The sequence below is a fragment of the Phycodurus eques genome, chromosome 6 (assembly GCF_024500275.1).
Source record: "Phycodurus eques isolate BA_2022a chromosome 6, UOR_Pequ_1.1, whole genome shotgun sequence".
In the NCBI taxonomy this organism is placed as follows: domain Eukaryota; kingdom Metazoa; phylum Chordata; class Actinopteri; order Syngnathiformes; family Syngnathidae; genus Phycodurus; species Phycodurus eques.
Genome location: NC_084530.1, coordinates 20,970,190 through 20,990,897, shown reverse-complemented (window position 1 = coordinate 20,990,897; position 20,708 = coordinate 20,970,190). Strand labels below are relative to the sequence as shown.

At 39.3% G+C, this 20,708-nt stretch overlaps 1 protein-coding gene across 9 annotated transcripts in view; it reads right to left on the bottom strand.

The window, feature by feature from the left end:
- Window positions 1-20,708, bottom strand: part of fat1a (FAT atypical cadherin 1a) — an 85,619-nt gene that overhangs the window by 51,421 nt on the left and 13,490 nt on the right. For all 9 annotated transcript variants that reach the window (XR_009768837.1, XM_061680395.1, XM_061680396.1 and 6 more), the window contains exons 3-4: window positions 13,177-13,491; window positions 2,171-2,232 (exon numbers count right to left, since the gene is read on the bottom strand). Coding sequence is in view for 8 of the 9 variants with exons in the window: in XM_061680395.1 (XP_061536379.1) it covers window positions 2,171-2,232; window positions 13,177-13,491 (377 nt within the window). In the remaining variant the exon portion in view is untranslated. The remainder of the gene's footprint in view (window positions 1-2,170; window positions 2,233-13,176; window positions 13,492-20,708) is intronic.

The window sequence follows — 20,708 nt, the reverse complement described above, 5'->3', positions numbered from 1 at the left end:
AGCCTTTCTGGTCCCTCTCTACAACCTACCGTGTCGCATGCATTCTACTTGGCCTACTGTACCTTTGTTTTAAAGCACTTTTTTTAAGCATTTTCTTTAAAAATTACTGTCAAACTTCATTCTACATCTATAATTGAAACATGTAACACAATCTGAGGATGAGAAATAATGCAGGGTAGGCAGCAGATGTATGAGCAGCTGAATAACACGGCTCCTGACTGTAATTAAAAGCCCATGAAGAAGAAGGAAAAGGAAAGGAAGGAAGGCAATCAAAAAGGCTCTATTATCAACTTTGGCTTGTGCGGCGAGCAAAGATGGCAGGGTCGTGGTCAATTAAAAGCCTGGAGTGTAAAACATTGATGGCAGCTTCCTGTCGTAGAAGACAGAACGATGGTGGGGGGGGACCACCACCGCTGCTGCCTCCCCACCCAAAAACAGATTGAATTCAATGCTTTATCTGATTTATCGCCCTGCTCCCTACCCTAACAAGACCAATCTAAAATGAGCGTCTTTACTGTAAGATCTTTTCGTGTTAATGAACAGATTTATAAATGTTTACACATAGTAAAGGCGGTTTCACTTTTAACAGGATATTTGATAAGCATGTCTATCAGGGCTTGACCCACAAAGTCTCAAGAACCGATGCTGTAAAACTAACAGGAAGTCTGCCATTTAGGTTTGAAGTAGCAACCTCACAGAATTGTTTGTAAAATTCACCTGCCGAAGACAGATTAATGTAGCAACATGAATTTTAAAAAACATATTTCTTATGAGGGGACCCACAAAAAAGTTTCAAGAACTCGAGCTGTAAAACAAGGGGCCCATTTTGGAATGGTAACGCCCTCCAGAATTTGGGGAAGATTCAGCCCTCGAAGACAGCTCCAGGAAGCAACATGGAATTTAATAGCCATCATGAGGAGAACCACAAAATAGTCTCAAGAACCCATTAGAAAAAAAAAAACAAACAAACAAAACGGGAAGTCTGATATTTTAGTTTGACGCGGCCATTATGGATTGGCAGTACCCTAACAGAATCCATCCATCCATTTTCTGTACCGCTTATCCTCACTAGGGTCACGGGCGTGCTGGAGGCTATCCCAGCTATCTTTGGGCGAGACGCGGGGTACACCCTGAACTGGTCACAAGCCAATTGCAGGGCACATATAAACAAACAACCATTCGCACCCATATTTACACCTATGGGCAATTTAGAGTCTTCAATCAACCTACCACGCATGTTTTTGGGATGTGGGAGGAAACCGGAGTACCCAGAGAAAACCCACGCAGGTACGGGGAGAACATGGAAACTCCACACAGGCGGGGCCGGGTTTTGAACCCCGCCCGGTCCTCAGAACTGGAAGGCAGATGTGCTAACCAGTCGGCTACCGTGCCGCCACCCGGACAGAATTTTTTTTTTTTAAATTCAACTCCCAAAGACAGTTTCATTTAGCAACATACAATTTTGTAGCCACATCTATCATGACTATACCCACAAAACAGTTTAAGAAGTCACTTCTGAAAAGAGACAGGAAGTCCGCCATTTTGGTTCGAAGCGCCCATTTTGGACAAATAGAACCCTCCATCCATCCATTTTCTGAGCCGCTTCTCCTCACTAGGGTCGCGGGCGTGCTGGAGTCTATCCCAGCTATCATCGGGCAAGAGGCGGGGTACACCCTGAACTGGTTGCCAGCACATACAAACAAACAACCATTTGCACGCACAGTCATACCTAGGGGCAATTTAGAGTCTTCAATTAATGCATGTTTTTAGGATATGGGAGGAAACCGGAGTGCCCGGAGAAAACCCACGCAGGCACGGGGAGAACTTGCAAACTCCACACAGGCGGGGCCGGGGATTGAACCCGGTTCCTCAGAACTGTGAGGCTGACGCTCTAACCAGTCGTCCACCGTGCCGCCCAAATAGAACCCTTTTTTGAAAATTCAGCCCCCGAAGACAGTTTTACGTATCACCATGAAATTTAATAACCACCTTCCTCATGAGTAGACCCAGAAAAAAAGTCTCATGAACCAATGCCATAAAACAAACGGAAGTCTGCCATTTTGGTTTAAAGCAGCCTTTTTGGATCAGTAGCGCTCTCTAGGATTTTATGAAAATCCGGCCCGTAAACGGTTTCACTAAACAACATGAAATTGAATAGCCTATGCTTTACCTCAAGAATGTGCTCATCTTGTTGCTCCCTGTCCAGCTTCCTTGACGTTGTTGTAACTAGACCTGTAGGAAAAAAATCGTCATTAATACACTTAATTCCGAAATCAAGCAAAATGGCACAAAAACCAAAACTTTGGGCAACCATAGAAAAAATATCCGCAGGTGTAGGAGTTAAAAGATTTCCCGCCGTAAAGAACTTTTCGGTGGGCAGCTGCCAGATGGACACGTGTGAAATGTCGCAAAGGCCCGCAAAGACCAGACCAAATAGCTCAGCTGGAGAGCGTTTAATTCGCACGCAAGCTGAACAAACAAGATACTTAAAATGGAGAAGAGGCACACAAAAATGAACGAGTCTTTGTTCTATAAGTCGTTTTTCTTGTGCTCTTAGTGTATAAACGAGCAGGTATAAACCCTTTATTTTACATTTTGTTAGATGGGTTATTGGATTTAAAAAAAATGCAGACTGGGGATGTACATCCCATTCGTAATGACTCAACAGAATATTCTACAAACCACAAAGTTGCCTAACTTTTAACAAAAAACAGTTTTTTAATGTAAATTAGAGGAATGTATTATCCCTTCGTCGTCTGTTCCCCCCACCCAAGAATCCAAAATGGTACGTTACATCTTAACGCCATCCGTGAACAACAAAGTACACTGCTGGCTAATTTACAGACAGTTTAATTTTTAAAAAAAAACTAACAATTTTTGTACGTTTGTTTGTGCTTAATCCACAATGGAACTGTTCACCAAAGAATGAAAATGGTTTGTCCAGCCCGTCTAATGCTCCCATTATTCTCCCTAAACCAGAAAGTAGCCTACTAGCTAACGTCCAGAAGGACAACCCAACAATAATATGTCACTTTAGTTACGATGGAACTGATCCACCCTGTCCAATAAGGCAAATGGTTCGTCCCATCTGTTGAATCCAAATGTTATCGAACCTAACTGTAAACCAGAAAATAGCCTTCTAGCTAACAACAAAATAAACAAACAAGCAAAAACTCACATTTTTGACGAATAGTTTCTCTTTTTGAGATTTGACAAGACAATCCCAATCATAAAAGTAGTTTGTCCCATCTCTTTAACCTTATGCTCCCCAAACCAGAAAGTAGCGTGCAAACTAATGTACAGATACACACAACTACAAAAATCTGGCAGTTTTTTCATGTTTGTTGCAAAACATGGGTATTTTTTGAAGTTTGATTTATGATGGAGTCCTTACTCCCCTCTAGAGTATGCAAATGTTCACCCCGTCCATATAATCGCAATGCTAACGAACGTTAAGACTAACAAACTAAGAAAATCAGACCCTCTTTTTCCACGTTCATTTTCTCTTCCCCGCTCCAGTCACAATGGAATTGATCCCCCAACCGAAGTATATAAATGGTTCCTCCAGTCTGTCTAATACTTACTTTATACGTCCCGAAAAAAGAAAGTAGCTTGTTGGCTGATTGACAGAAAAATGAAAAAAACAAAAATTGGGCACATATTTACACGTTTGTTAAGGAAAAAGTTACTGTTTTCACCACTTGGCTTGGTATGAAAAAATCCATCCATCCATCCCAGCTATCTTCAGGCGTGAGGCGGGGTACACCCTGAACTGGTCGCCACCCAATCGCAGTCTGGAAAAATCATGCATCGCAAATAATCCAAATGGCCCATTCCATGTACTTAAATCTTAACGTAATCCTCCATGTATCCAAAAATAGCCTGCTATCTAACATCCAGAGAGACAAAGAACAAATATTTTGCGTGGTTCCACAATCAAGTCCACTCATTTCCAGCTATTGCCTCATTCTTGACATAGCGCACAATTGCTGATTGCAGAAAGTGCCTTCGCACCTTATTTATTGTATTTTTTAAGGCATCTTTTGCCCAAAGTCAAATTAAACCAACTAGTCTTAGCCAATTCACAAACATGCAGACACAAGGGGAAGAAAATCCAGCTAAACGACGACCTTCTAAGCGGCATCTTGTACTCGTCTTGCCAGCGTTAATTGCAGCCGAGCACAGCGTAGACGAGCCAGCTCGGACCGCACCAAGAGCTGCCCCGTCGCCGCACCGCGACCCGATTAGCATCAAGCGAAGGATTTCCGAAACCCCAAAAGCCAGCGAGGAGCACGGGGGCCCACAACTTACAGCTGCCCAGAAATAGTCGCAGGCTCAGCACTGCAATTAGGAAAACACAAGTCGGCCACTCAAGCTACTTTTCCATTTTCAGACTTTCCTTTTTGGCTCTTTTTAATCGTAAACATAAGACTACTGATTTTCGTTCAAGGGAAATTAAAAAAAAAAAAAACAATGTGCTTTTATTTTCAAAATCCCCACTCTAACAACAGGAAGAAAAAATCTTTGTAGTCCACTTAACAATTAACAATAAAAATGCAATGTTATGAGAAAAAAAAGTAATTTTTCATAAATTAAAAAAAAATAAGAAATAAATCACAAAAGTACGTGAAAAGAAGTCTTCTTTATTATTATTGAGAAAAGGTAGTCATAACCTTCATGTGATGGCAGGAAAAAAGTAAAAAACATTTTAGGAAAAAAAATCATCTTAATAAAGTCAGTCAATTTTAAATTAAAAAAAGTAAAAATATAATCATATTTTTAGAGAATAAAGATGAGAAAAGTCATATCGTGAGTGACAAAAAAAAGCACATTTGTCAAGAAAGAAATGTTAGTCCTAATCTTACAAGAATAAAGTTGCAAAGTTATGAGAAAAAAATATTGGTTTTGACCCGAGAAAATTTTTTGTAATCTATCGTCGTAATGTTACACTAAAAAAATTGTAATAGCACGTCAAAAAAGGTATTTGTCCAAGAATTTACAAGAAAAAAATTTTACAAGAAAAAAAATGGAATCTTGCATTAAAGTCGTAATGTTTCAAGAAATAAATAATAATAGTACTCGAAAAAAGTCATAATGGTACTACTAAAAAACATTGTTTTTTCAAGACGATGTAAAATTTAATAGTGCAGGAAAAAAGTTTCATAAAAGAAAATAGTCAATATGAAAAAGTCATTCTTGTAGAAAAAAATAGTAGATGTTCCAAGAATGAAGTCGCAATGTTATGCTGAAAAATCTGGATGATGCTAGAAAAGTAATCTTTTCTTTTCCAGAAAATAGTCGATCTTTTTAAAATAGTCTTAATGTAAAGAAAAAACTCACGTCACGAGGACAAATTCGAAAAATTATCGCAATTACACCATCAAGATGTGAATTGGGAGCAGGGAAAAAATCCTAATTGTGTCACTTTAAGCATGTGTTATAAATCCAGTTTTGCAATGGCCATAGTATGATACAGATAAAAAAACATTCGTTCATTTTTGTGTTCTACATCTTGTCCTGGTTGTGTTCCACATGTTGACAACAAAGCAAAAAGCTCAGGATGTGGGGCGAAGCCAAATATCACAGACAATACTTTCATCTATTTAAACATCCTGTAAGTTTGATTCCTATACTGCTTTATTGGACTTAAAATGAATACTTGCTAAACAGAACCGGTCCTTTCATCCAAAGGACACGCAGCTGATCCTGCAAACTGGAAAACGATCAGGTTTATGAGCCAAAAGAAGCCGGCACTTCCAACACGAAGGCCTTCCTTTTGTCCCGACGCACACAAAGCCGTTGCGAGGCGTGGGCCGAGGAGGGCTGACGGTAATTATAGCCATGATAATCGGGCTGAAGAAAAAAAACAACGGCCAAGCAGCAGTGGCATTCTGTTCTTCTGAAAAATGGAGAAGAAAATTGACAAAATGGAGGCCTGCAGGGGAATTAGGGAGGTCGGGACACAGGTGTGATTACGGATCCAGACAGGACACCCGCATTTAGCATTGAGTGTGTCTGAAGAAATGTCGGAATGTTAAGAGAAAAGAGTTTGAAAAAAAAGTTATCACTGTCAAAACATGTTTTCTTTTCAGAGAAAACTGTCGTAATCTTATGAGAATAAAGTCGTAATGTTACTCGAAAAGATGCAATGGCGTGAGAAAAAGTGAGATTTTTAAAGAAGTCATATTAAACGCCATCCTGATCTTACAAAAATAAAAATGTCATGTTACTAGAGAAGTGGTATTCATGAGAACAAGTGAGAATTTAAAAGGAAAAAAGTCGATAAACCCAGAGAAAAATCTGAATATTACGATTTTTTTTGAAAGAAAGAGTCACAGATTTGAGAAACATTTATACTTTTACCGTGATAAGTATTCCCTCAATTATTTGTTACTTACGGATTTTGTTTTAACATATCCATTATACGAGAAACATTTTAACGACGAGTACAATACAAAAATAATAATAATATTATTATTATTATTTTTAATCAGAATGCGTGCTCACTTTAACTTTTATCAGGTAGGGCTTTTGAATTTTGACGCAGGCAATTATGATTCGCCTGCATGGCAAACGTGGGCAATACTCGCTTTGCCACATCCTGTTACAATATGCCATAGCGAGGCTGGCGAACGGGCAGCGCAAACCCTGAATGTAAATTAAACATTACAGTATTTTTTGTCATAATTACTTAAGAATAAAGGCATATAACTAAAATAAAAAAAGTAATAAAGCTACAAGAATAAAGTCACAAAGAAGTCGTAATGTTCAGTTCATTTCCGATTGTTCTTTCCGCTGACATTGTGACTGTGGTGTGACCTGCAGACAATAGCCAGGAACTGCAGGAAGTTGTTGGAGTTATCCTTTCCCTATCTCACTTCCCGTGATAATGGTTGCGCCTCTGCTGAAAAGGTAACACTCAGATGGCCCCCAAATCAGAACCAATATGACTCCCAAGTACAGATCTTGACAAAAGTGTTGCAGAATCACTGAATTAAACACAATATGAAATCCATTTAAAACATGAAATACAATCAAACATATTAGAATGGGAATATCAACTGATGGCAAAGAAATGAAGGGAGATACAAATTAAGTTGCCTTAAAAGTTTGCAAGTACATTTAAAACCATTAGACACAGTAGCAGAAGCTGTCTGTACAATTGCATTTAATCTTTAGGAACAGTTGTTTTTTAAGCATTTATTATATACAATTATTTAACTTTTATGTGCCTTACATTTTAAATTGAGTCATTATTTAAGTAGAGTTTTTCCTGTATTTTCCTGTTTAGCCGCAGTGTTAACGTTCAAACTGTGTATAATGTTACAGTGGCTTTAAAATAAAATATAAATATACAGTAGTACCTTGAGATATGAGTTTAACTCGTTCCAGGACCCTGCTCGTAACTCAAAACACATCTCAAATCATCTTTCTCCATTGAAATGAATGGTAATACCATTGATCGGCTCCAGTCTCCCCCAAACATCCAAGAGAATTGTTTGTAATATGTTTTTAATAAGGAAAATAACACTCTATAATATAGTACTTTATAAAAAACATATCATAAAAACATAACTTTTAACTTAACGTTTATAAATACATTTGTCAACAGGTGGGGCCAGCGTCACCCACTTTCTTCAGCACAGTATAATCCTGCCAATGAATTACAAGGGGAAAACGCATTTGTGCCTACCAAAGACGAGCAAACTGCTGCTTACCTCACTATTTGTCTCCAACCAATACAGAGATCCTGACAGCGGTACCCGCCACCATCACTTTTTTCCCCCCTCCAGTCACACGTCACATTTTGATGACATGCGGCTGTGCAACTGTTGGTGACTGGGTTACTAAATAAGTGTTTTTCCCTAGACCTAATGAAGGCTTGTTAACGGTGTGTTTAGTCATGTTTTCTGATGGAAAACCTCTGACAAAACCTGGCTACACATACGCCAGAATGATAACGATAAGGATAATGTTCATCGGGCAGAAATAAAGATTGCTCAGTTTACATTCATCCAAAATGTGAACAAGTTCATGAATTTTAGTTCATTGAACTAGTTCACTGCGCTTCGCCATTCACCTGAACTGGGAGAAAGTGCTTTGACCTGTTTTACCAAATGCGGAAATAGTTTGCGCATACACCGGATTTGACACACCCCTCTGAAGGGTACCACAATTTGGGGAATCACTGCCATAGTTAATCTATTATGGGTGCAGCAAGTGTGATAAGATTGTCACCCGGGCTTAGCAACAATCTATTTCCTGTATTTGGCTTGGTTACCATCGCCAAACAAACAGGCCATTTACAAGCGTGCCATTCAAAGTCCAATGGAGTACTGCGACCACAACGTTCCAGACGCCGCATCCCATCAAGTGTGGGCGACCGCCATCGACGAACTTTAATAAGACTGTTGACAAATCCTCCATGAAGAGAAAATAAAAGCAGACAGCAAGTGGGATGCCTTGATTGAAGTATACATGAGTCAAGTACTGTATGCTTGCGGCGCATTCAAAAGCATGCTTGTCCGCCCATCACAGCACAAGCTAGCCCATACTTTTTAAGACAAGGACCTCCCTTCCACATCCCCACAGAGTTGGCGCACCCATATCGCCAAAGCACAATCCCTGCCCCTCCCAAGAATTTCCACATAAACACTATTTAGCATATACCTACAGTGATTTTAGGTCATAGAACAGCCTTTGCCAAAGTTTGCATGCATGCACACCCTTCAACACCCCAACAGTGAGTGGGGGTGTGGTTGGCCGGTGTGGTTGAAGGAGTTGCGGTACCTTTCATATGAGTGTGCAAACACTCCCCCCACCAAAAAAAAAGAAAAAAGAGTGACCTGACTTGCGGGTTTTTCGAGATATTAGCTATTATTCGACCGATTTGTTGCTTTGACTTGTGAGCACAAACCTGAGATACGAGCACTAAAAGGTGGCTGTAAACTCAACTCAACTCACTTCACAATAAGTAGCACATTAGCAAAAGGTGAACAATTCTTGAAAAAAGAAAAAAGTTGCAAACCATTTAATGCCACTCCTAGGTAAGGTTTACTGTCAAACGAAACATACAATTAGGAGAATTACACATTGTGTATTTAAAATAAACACAGCTTAGCCTTTAGTCTGCTAACTAATGGAGCAAGATACTGAACCCCCAGTTGCTCCTGATGCTGTTTGATCACAAGGTGAATGCATTTTAATTATATTCAATTCTATCATTACAGTACGTTTTTATAAAGTAAATATTATGTGGTGCTATTTTTCTCATAAAAAAAAAAAACATTGCAAAATGTTTTGTTGTTTTTTTTCGGTGGGGGGTAGAACTGATTAATGGCATTTACATTCATTTCAATGCGGAAAGACAATTTGAGAAATTAGTGATTTGAGTTATCAGCGTGGTCACAGAACTAATGAAACTTGCATCTCAAGGCATCACTGTATAGCAACAGTGATTTTACACTCCCTTTGCCAAACCTTTTAAGCTGCGCACCCCTTCAACACCCAAACAGAGTTGGCGCACCCCATGCCCGCAATCCCTGTTACAAGACATTGCTAATGTAGTGCTTAAGCTCTAAAAACTCTTAACGGAGAACCAAAAAGCCTTTCATTCCGACTTTGCCACCTCCTTTCAAGTAGCTTGCAAAGTGACCTGTTGTGTGGGTGTTGATTTTTACACAAAAAGCCACTCTAGCATTTTAAGAGCGAAGCTTTCGGTCAGAGATGGAAGTAGTTCTTATTTACTGGAGTGCAATAAAGGAGACCCAAGCCCCCTTTAATGCACTAAGCCACCACCAGTAGCACCACCCAAGGTGTCAAGCAAAGCCTTTACTCCTTTGAAGCCTGACGGCCGTAGTGAGAGGCGGTACGATAGCTTGTTAACTTGGAACACAAATGCAGAAGGGGTATACACACACACACACACACACACACACACACAGAAACGCACACAAAACATAGGCTTTCATTTAGTTTCCCACCCTTCAGTTCACAAGCTTTGTATGAACGCCAAGATGGGGGCCCCGCGCGCCCGACGCATATTTAGAACGTGTCATTAAGGAAAAACGCCTCGCATGCGGTAAATGTAAAATTTTTCGCAAACCGGCAATATGCGGTTGCCGTGTCATATTGACGCATCACGCTTATACAGTCCTTGCCTCCCTTATTTCACGGCAAATGCTAGAAATGATCCAAATTTGACGCCATTTTACCACCTACATTACATGGCATAGGCAAAAAAACGTAATTTAGTTTCATCCATCTGTGTAGGTTGCTCGCTTCTGAGTGGGGCTCATTTGGACAAATTTGGAGGAGTTTGTTGAAACAAAAATGGCCAACCGTGTGCCCTGTTATGATATAAATGGTTCCTGAATTTTGGGTCCATGGGTGTAACTGCTGTCAGGGGGTTGATTTTGTTATTGTTATAACTGTTATGACGTATGTCTTGTCCACCCAATTTCGCGTTGATCGGTAAAACTGGTGCTGTGGGCTGAACAGGCAGCTGAAGCTATCCATCCATCCATCCATTTTCTGAGCCGCTTCTCCTCACTAGGGTCGCGGGCGTGCTGGAGCCTATCCCAGCTATCATCGGGCAGGAGGCGGGGTACACCCTGAACTGGTTGCCAGCCAATCGCAGGGCACAAACAAACAAACAAACAACCATTTGCACTCACATGCACACCTACGGGCAATTTAGAGTCTCCAATTCATGCATGTTTTTGGGAAGTGGGAGGAAATTGGAGTGCCCGGAGAAGTCGTCCACCGTGCCGCCGAGCTTGAGCTAAGTTAAAAAAAATAATAATAATAATAAAAATTGCCGCTACACCAGCTTCACCAATCAACAGAAAATTGGGTGGGCATGTCTATCATGACATGGTGCATGAAAAAGTCTGATGGGACCCATGTTCCAAATTGAACAGAAAGTCTAGCATTTTGGTAAAAATCATGAAAAATAAGACTGGAAAATAAATGTTAGAAATGCAGTGGACACCAGTTTCACCAACTGACATAAAATTGGGTGAACCCATTGATTGTAACAGGATGCACAAAAAAGTCTCAAGGACTCATGCCTAAAGTAGGACGGGAAGTCAGCCATTTTGTTTTGAACCAGCCAATACCTGTGCCCCTACTTTGCTACTTCCCAAATTAGCAAGAATCCTAGACAGATGAGCGACGCTAAATTGTGAAGATTTTTTTGCCGATGCCATCACATCTGGGTGGAGCATGATGGTAACAATTTACCTAAGGAAGAAATGAATTCAATGTCCAAGACTTCCTTTGGGGACGCAAGGAGCTTTTTTCTCTAGTCGCCTTCCTGACACTTTTAATCAGTGACCGAAGAAAGAGGAAATTAAAGTTAGCGTGCTCCTCCATTAATTACTTCCCCCGTCTACTTGGGAATACCCCTGCATGACTTATGTGAGGATGGTTTGGAGAGAGGGAGGTGCACTACGAACGCTCTCCATCCTTATTTGGTCAGAAAGTTCACATAGGCAGTTGTAACCAAAATAACTCTGAGGCTTGTGTTGATGCGACTACCTTTGGGAGGGGGGTAAAGGACCACACACACACACACACACACACACACACGCACACACACTGTACACATATACGCAACTAGCGAAGTGTAGGGCACATGGGTGAGTTCATAAGAAGCCAATGAAATATTAATGGTCACGCCATTTGCAAAGCGCCGCATGAGAAAAGGCACTTTTAGAGTGGAGATGGGACCCCTCAGGCACAGCCCATGTTAAAAAAAAGATTGCTTTTTCATTTTCATTTATTAGACGGCATGGTGGACGACTGGTTAGCACATCTGCCTCACAGTTCTGAGGACTGGGGTTCAAATCCCGGCCCCGACTGTGTGTCGTTTACATGTTCTCCCCGTGCCTGCATGGGTTTTCTCCGGGCACTCCGGTTCCCTCCCACATCCCAATAACATACATGGTAGGTTGATTTGAAACTCTGAATTGCCCATAGGTGTGAATGTGTGCGTGAATGGTTGTTTGTTTATATGTGCCCTGCAATAGGGTGGCGACAAGTTCAGGGTGTCTCTTGCCCGGAAATAGCTGGGATATGCTCCAGCACGCCCGCAACCCTTGTGAGGATAAAGCGGTACAGAAAATGGATGGTTTTTCATTAATTAATTAATAGATGTGAGGTATTTGCACAGGCACGTTAATGTGACGACAAGTGTAACGCCACAAACCTGTTCGTAAAGTTGAATAATGCGCAACCCTCTTCTTGTAATGCGTTTCATATTGCGAGAGCTAGCTTAGCATGAAACGTTCGGCAAATGTGCAATTTGATGTTATCATAGTTATGGTCGAAGTTAGGTGTAGGTTTTTAGGCGCTAAGTATTGGATTTGAAATTTTGCTTTTGTGAATCTTGTGTCTTTGACATCACGTGGTTCAGAAATTATATTGGTAGCAGTTAAAAAAAAATTCCTGTGAAATGTTCCGCAAAAGCTTCTTTTTTTGTTGTTTGTAAACAACATTGTATATGATAGGTGATAGTCCTCAAGCGCCTTTGAAGTTGTACGATTTTGAATACCGGTATATTTTAACACAAGCATTGGTATTGGTAGTTGTAAAAACATTTTATTGGTATGCATTTGGTTTTTAAGTTCAATTTCACACAAATGTGCGCATATTTTGGTATGCCTCTAGTGTTGTACAAAACGGAAGCGTTTAAACTGCCGGCAAAAGCTTCAGCATTTTATTTTTCAGCACATCGTGTTTAGTTAAAGTTGCTTTGTGTTTTGGTTCTTTTTCCCCATTTTTGTGACATCAATGTTTTGCTAGCTAAGTTTGAGCTTTGCACAAAACCCTAGAATTCAAACTGCAGCTCAAGACCTCAGTGACCAAGCATGCTTTTTCGTTGCAACATTTACTACAAAATACGGACGAGCGCCAACAAGAAAAAAATCATTACACTATATTTAAAAAAATAAATAAATAAAAACATCACAACTTGGTCCAAATTTAACATCGTGATACCATTTTCGGGTCATTTTGACATGTCAAGTACTATTACAAACACACCAAATTTAACCAGGACCAGAATAAAACTAAGATGTGTACTGCAACAAAAAAAACATTGGATGAGGCTAGCAGACAACTATAAATCCATGCAGCCCTCAATTCTACCCTCAAAACCAACAACAGTCTTACCTGTCCTGGAATTAATGGCGAAGAACCCTTGCGGGTTACCGCTGGTGATCCTGTAGCTGAGCTTATCGCTAGACTTAGCGTCCGGGTCCAGCGCGTCTATCTGGATGATGGACACATCCTTGGGGGAATTCTCCATCACAGAGGGGTAGTATACGGGTTCCGACGCAAGTGGCGCGTTATCGTTGACGTCCTGCACTTCAATGTAGACTTCCACAAAGGCAGAAAGTGGAACCACACCTCGGTCCATGGCGTAGACCGTTAGCCAGTAGTGGGGAGTGGTCTCGTGGTCCAGCAGCTCTTGCGTTCGGATGATACCTAAAGCAACGAGACCACAGCGTGAGTTTTCCTTAAAAAAAACAGAAAATAGATTTTCCAGAATTGGAAGAGATTTTTTTTTTGGTAGAATATTTTCACTTGTGGTTAAATTTTTGTTTTGTTTTGTTGTTTTTCACATTTTAATATTATCTTACTTCTAAAGTTGTATCATACATTAAACAGACATTAAGGCTAACAATGCATCATTTTTTTCCTGATACTAAAATGTTGAAAAACAGAAAATAAAAACATCGTAGAGACAGAAATAAGGTTTAGGTGTCAAGATGCTATGGTATCAGCAAGAGACCAGCAATGTGCTGTTTACATTAGCCGGCAGGGAAGGTTGTTTTACTGCCATGCGGGGGCAACGGTCTTCAGCTGAGCAAACAAAAGAGCTTTCAAGCTACCACGTGAATTATACCCACTGACAATGGTGTTGACTTCAAAAATATATATACCTGTACACCCAATCTACCAAATGAAAGAACAGACTCCATTTGTTCACCAAGAAAGAAAGTTTTTTCTTCCTTTTTCTGTTCTTTAGTAAGCAGCAGTAGATATAGGTATGTTTTACTAAAATCAGCCGTTTCTCCCAGAAACCAAAGAAATTCCTTCTTTTTTTTCCAATGAAACAATGTGAAGCATACAGTGACTTTTATGCAAATATTATTTGCTTTTGTGACACCCCTAACATATGAACAGTGGCTTTATTCCATGAACCAGCTAAAACACCCTTTAGGAATGGGTTTTGATATTTAAATAATAATACATGCGCTGAGTGTCGCGACTCACCACAATGAACGACGTGACATCCGATTAGTCACCGGCTGTCAAAATCAAAAAATTTACTTATGCGTTCAATTTTGAATCAGAATCGCCTTTATTGTCAGTGTATGGGATACAACGAAATTCAAAGTACAACTCCATAGGTGCTTTTTTAAGTTCTTGTACAACCCCAATTCCAATGAAGTTGGGACCTTGTGTTAAACATAAATAAAAAAAGAATACAATGATTTGCAAATCATGTTCAACCTATATTTAATTGAATACACAACAAAGACAAGCTATTTAACGTTCAAACTTTGAAACTTTATTGTTTTGAGCAAATAATCATTAACTTAGAATTTTACGGCTGCAACACGCTCCAAAAAAGCTGGGACAGGGTCATGTTTACCACTGTGTTACATCACCTTTTCTTTGAACAACATTCAATAAACGTTTTGGAACAGAGGACACTAATTGTTGAAGCTTTGAAGGTGGAATTCTTTCCCATTCTTGCTTGATGTACAGCTGTTCAACAGTCCGGGTCTCCGTTGTCGTATTTTACGCTTCATAATGCGCCACACATTTTCAATGGGAGACAGGTCTGGACTGCAGGCAGGCCAGTCTTGTAACCGCACTCTTTTAGTAGGAAGCCACGCTGTTGTAACACGTGCCGAATGTGGTTTGGCATTGTCTTGCTGAAATAAGCAGGGGCGTCCATGAAAAAGATGTTGCTTGGATGGCAGCATATGTTTCTCCAAAACCTGTATGTACCTTTCAGCATTAATGGTGCCTTCACAGATGTGTAAGTTACCCATGCCATTGGCACTAACACAGCCCTATACCATCACAGATGCTGGCTTTTGAACTTTGTCTCCATAACAGTCCGGATGGTCCTTTTCTTCTTTGGCCCGCAGGACACGACAAAAACGAATTGAAATGTGGACTCGTCGGACCACAGAACACTTTTCCACTTTCCATCAGTCCATCTTAGATGAGCTCGGGCCCAGAGAAGCCGGCGGTGTTTCTGGGTGTTGTTGATAAATGGCTTTTGCTTTGCATAGTAGAGTTTCAAGTTGCACTTACGGATGTAGAGCCGAACTGTATTTACTGACATTGGGTTTTCTGAAGTGTTCCTGAGCTTATGTGTTGATATCCTTTAGACATTGATGTCGGTTTTTGATGCAGTGCCACCTGAGGAATCGTAGGTTACGGGCAATGTTGATTTTCAGCCTTGCCGCTTACATGCAGTGATTTCTCCAGATTCTCTGAACCTTTTGATGATATTATGGACCGTAGATGATGAAATCCCTAAATTCCTTGCAATTGTACATTGAGGAACATTGTCCTTAAACTGTTCGACTATTTTCTCACGCACCTGTTCACAAAGAGGTGAACCTCGCCCCATCTTTGCTTGTGAATAACTGAGCAATTCAGGGAAACTCCTTTTATACCCAATCATGGCACCCACCTGTTCCCGATTAGCCTGTTCACCTGTGGGATGTTCGAAACAGGTGTTTAATGAGCATTCCTCAACTTTCTCAATCTTTTTTGCCATCTGTCCCAGCTTTTTGGGAACGTGTTTCAGCCATAAAATTCTAAGTTAATGATTATTTGCTAAAAACAATAAAGTTGATCAGTTTGAACATTAAATATCTTGTCTTTGTAGTGTATTCAATTAAATATAGGTTGAACATTATTTGCAAATCATTGTATTCTGTTTTTATTTATGTTTAACACAATGTCCCAACTTCATTGGAATTGGGGTTGTGATAAAGAATTACATAACGAACACATGCATGAGTTAAAAGACCTCAAACAAAAGTTTATATATTGAAGGGGACAAAAACAGTTTACATAGGGTGTCTCTGTTGACACAGCCTTTTGTTGAGTGACAGCAGCCGGGAATTGGAAGTGAGAACAGACAAATAGTCGTGGCTTCAGGTCATGAAAGGCTGCAGAAAGGAAGGGGGTGATAGAGAGGATGGTGGACGATTTAGATGAAGAGGTGCAAATGCATGCGTGTAGCATTCTTAGCACGTGTAGCATGCTTAACATTGAAGGTTGATTCGAGTTCAAGCGGGGAACAAACTTTTTAATGTACGGTACTGCTGTCATGAACGAGCTGATTCATTCACATCCTTTTCACAAGGCCTTTAAGTCTGTGAGTTTTTTCCTTTTTCTTTGGCTTTTTTTTGCAAAATGAAACGGGCAGTGGAAAAGCCTTATCAAGGGCGGTTGTAACAAGCGAAAAAGTAGTAATGTTATGAAAATTAAGATGTAATCTCATGAGAACAACATCAAAATGTTACAAGGAAAAGGTTGGCGTCGTCTAACAAGAATAAAGTCGTCATGGTACTAGAAAAAGTTTTGTTACTAGAAAAAGTCATAGTATTTCAAGAAATAAAGTTGTTCTCTTACAATGATACAAGAACAAAGTTGGAATATTATGAAGAAAACATTCGAATTTGAGAATAAAGGTGCAATGTAAAAAAATAGAAATCAGCAGTTACAACTATAATTTTGAAATATTACAAAAATAAAGTTGTAAAGTTGTAGTGTGACAACAATAGAATTATGTTATGAAAATAAAGTGTGAAAAAACAGAATTTACAAGAATAATTTTGGAATAATATTACCACGAGAAGAGTGTACTAGAGTTACGAGAATAAGGTTTTAACATTACGAGAAAAAAGTTGGAATATTACGAGATGTCGGGTACGTTCAGAAATGCACTCCAAACGCGTTTTCTACACTCCGGGATGTTCGGAAACTCAGAGCTTTTGTTGGAGTGTGCTGTTCAGTTATTCAGAGCGCCACACTCTGGGAGTGCTGGACCACACTCCCGCCGCTCTGAGTAAGGAGACAGAGTGGCCGGAGCGTCAGGCAAGATGAGATGTTTACGGGAAAAATTGAAACATACTATATGGCGGACGCACTGACGTATCCCTGCCAATGGCCCCAATACGCTCGTTCGTAAATTCATAGAAAATGGAGCGCGCTCTGCTGCTCTGAACAATGCACTCTCACAACGCAATGAGCACGTCAGATTGAATTTCCGAACATACCTGTAGTTAAGTTGCGACAAAGTTGCAATGGTACAAGACTAGTTATGTCACAACAATAAAGTACTGACATTGCCTGACATTGCGAGAAAACCATTAGTGCTATGAGAATAGTTACGATTATTTGGGAAAAGTTACAAGGTTACAATTTTAACATTACAAGAGAAAAATTGTCACAATATCAAAAAAAAAAAAAATTAGCACAGTTGCATCACGAGAAATCAGTCATAATCTTACAAGAATAAAGAGGTAATGCTATGAGAATAAAGTCAGACTATTACTAGATAAAGGTTCTGAACGTTTATGAGGAAAAGGTCATAGTATTACAACAGAAAAGTTACATTGTAATGATAATAATATCTCCCAAAAAATTTTTACAAATACTTTGCTCTCCAAGTGTCACCATCATAATCAACATTAAAATACTGGAGCTTAGTAAACAAGGTTTTTTTCCGAAAAAGGAAATATAATTTTATTGTAAGCCACAGCAACATTATGCAGAGTTTAAACTTTAACACTGTGCTTAAATTTAGGGGGGGGGGGCTGTACATAATGATTAAAAATAAATGTATTGCACATATGTAAGTGAAATAAAAATTGTACCTAAATAAATGTTTGGAAACAAACAGTTCTTAAACACTCAATGCAAATGTGTTGAAAGCTAAATATACAACTGAATGGACCAAGGCAGTACTTATGTTGTGTTCGCAAGTGTGGCACGCATAAAACACCTTGAGAATCGCTGTGTTCAATCACACAAAACGACACCCAATCCATCCAATCCTGAATGAATAGTTTGCGAACAAAGCATGTGGAAGACCAATCTGCGGAATTCGCTTGCCGCGCCCAATCCGCACAGATATACTACCCCTTTAGAAAAAAAACGGCCTTACGGCCAAGAGAAAAGAGAAAAACATACAAAACCAGATTCTTCTTTCCGCTTCTTTTTTTCGTGCAAGCAGTCCCTGAGGCTTTGTTATTCAAAGTTACCTGAGCTTAGCAAGATGTGAACTGTCATGACCTGCAGCCATTTTTTTTTGTGTACAACACACACACAAAAATACACACTCACACACACAAAGGCCTTATTCAAACAAGCCGCACGGTTAAGGCAGAGCAAGTCAGGATGAAACAGAAGTCCTTCCTTGTTTGCAGGGGGGCATGGAGACTCAGCTTTGAACTGCGCTAATGCCACTAGCCCCTCTTACAACCCGCATTCTCTAGCCTCCCCGGGCCTCCCGCTCACATGCTACCATAGACGAGCGCCGTCTCTTTGCCGCAGACCTGCCGAAACGCTTCGCATTCCGCAAGCACACGGCAAAAAAAAAAAAAAAATGTTAGGAAAAAGGCCTGAACTGAATCCCTGCGTTACCCGGCAACGTCACGTTCTCAAAGGTTCCCCAGACTTTTAAAAAAGTTCCCAGACTTCTTGCAGCCAAGATCCTTAATTCAAACATAAAGCCGATTAGAATTCATGCCTGTAATTCAAGAGGTAAAAGCTTGTCACCTCACTATATGTTAACATACTATCTAGAGCTGTCACTATCAAATATTTATTGAATTGATGATTCTATTGTCTATCAAATAATCAGATAAAAATGTATTTTTGCATTAGTTTATTGCAAAATCTTTTTTTTGCCGATTAGTAACCGATTACTGTTGTTGATTTGGTATTGTTTAATGATTAACCTAAACCAAATAAACAACAATTAAGCATTATCACATGAGAGGGAGTGATGTATAGCACTCACCAACCTTTTTGAAACTGAGAGCTACTTTTTGGGTTCTGATTAATGCGATCGGATCGGTGTAAAGTCTAATATATATATATATATATATATATATATATATATATATATATATACATATACACACACACACACACACACACAGAGTCCCCCCCCCCCCCCCCCCCAGTAGTTTCCGGCTTGCTTTAAGGATTGATGTTAATCTTTAGCATGTAAGAGTGGATTTAAGATTACCTACCTCCTTAGCCTGCTTTTTCATCAGATCACTTTTTGTAGACACACACAAAATTAAAAGTGCAGAAAAGCGTGAAGGCATCAACACAAAGGAAAATAACTTGAAAATTACGGAAATAAAAAGTAGCAGTTACAACAATTAAAAAAATAATTCAACGAGGCTTGTTGTTGTTGTTTTTTTTTTTAGAAAAATGCCATGTATGAGAATAAAAAGCCCTAAAGTCACAAGAAAAAGCTGTAGGTTTTTTTTCCAAGAAAAGTCGTAGCCTTACCAAAATAAAGAAAACATTTAACAAGTGAACCCAATCCATATTAAATTTGAACACAAACTCAAACGCAAACACTAAAGACATTATGTACAACAACAACGAAAGTTTCACTTTTTTTCCAAGTCAAATTACAAATTGACTTTATTCTCGTAAAATGTCCACTTTTTTCCTCATACTGTGACTTAATTCTCATGAATGTATAACCTAATTCAGAAAATAAGACTATCACTTATATTTTTGTAAAATTATAATTAAGACTTTATTCTCTCAAAATAAAAAATGATAGTCAAATTACTATTCAATTCTCGTAAGACTTAATTGTCGAAAAATATTTTTTTTCTTGTGTTTTTAAAACTACTAGTAATAATACTTTTCTTGTAAAACTTACAATTTGCTCGTAAATGTACAAAATTATGTGTTTTTCTAGGAATAGTACAACATCGTACAATTTACAGCTGCAACAAAATTCTAACGTTTTTGTTTCTCATATTTTTCTTAAAATGTAAAGTTTTCTCATAATGTTCTGACAGTATTTCTGCAACTTTATCTGCAACTTTATTAACTTTACTTTCTGCAACTTTATTTGCAAAATTACGTTATTTTCACAAACTGACAACTTTTCCTTGAAATAATTGCAATGGTATACCTTTTACATTATCCATTTCCATCCATCCATTTTCAACACCGCTTATCCTGGTTAGGGTCGCGGGACGCTGGAGCCTATCCCAGCTGACTTCGGGCGAAAGGCGGACTACACCCTAAACTGGTCGTCAGTCAGTCGCAGGGCACATATAGACACGGACAACCATTCGCACTCACATTCACACCGTCACTGAGTGGGAACTGAACCCACGCTCCCTGCACCAAAGTCAGGCGAGTGTACCACTACACCATCAGTGACTACCTTTTACATGATATATTTTAAATGTGCAATTTATAAACCAAACTGTAATCGCTGAACTTCACCTGCTAAGACATTTTAGGGTCTTAAAATAGCAACTTTTTTCTCATTGAAAAAGAAAATATTATTTGCAAAATCACAAGGTTACATATTTTTAAATATTTGTAAAATTATCAAGATGATGATTATTATTATTATTACAATTCTTATTTTTAAGTATTTGTAAAATAATTTTTCT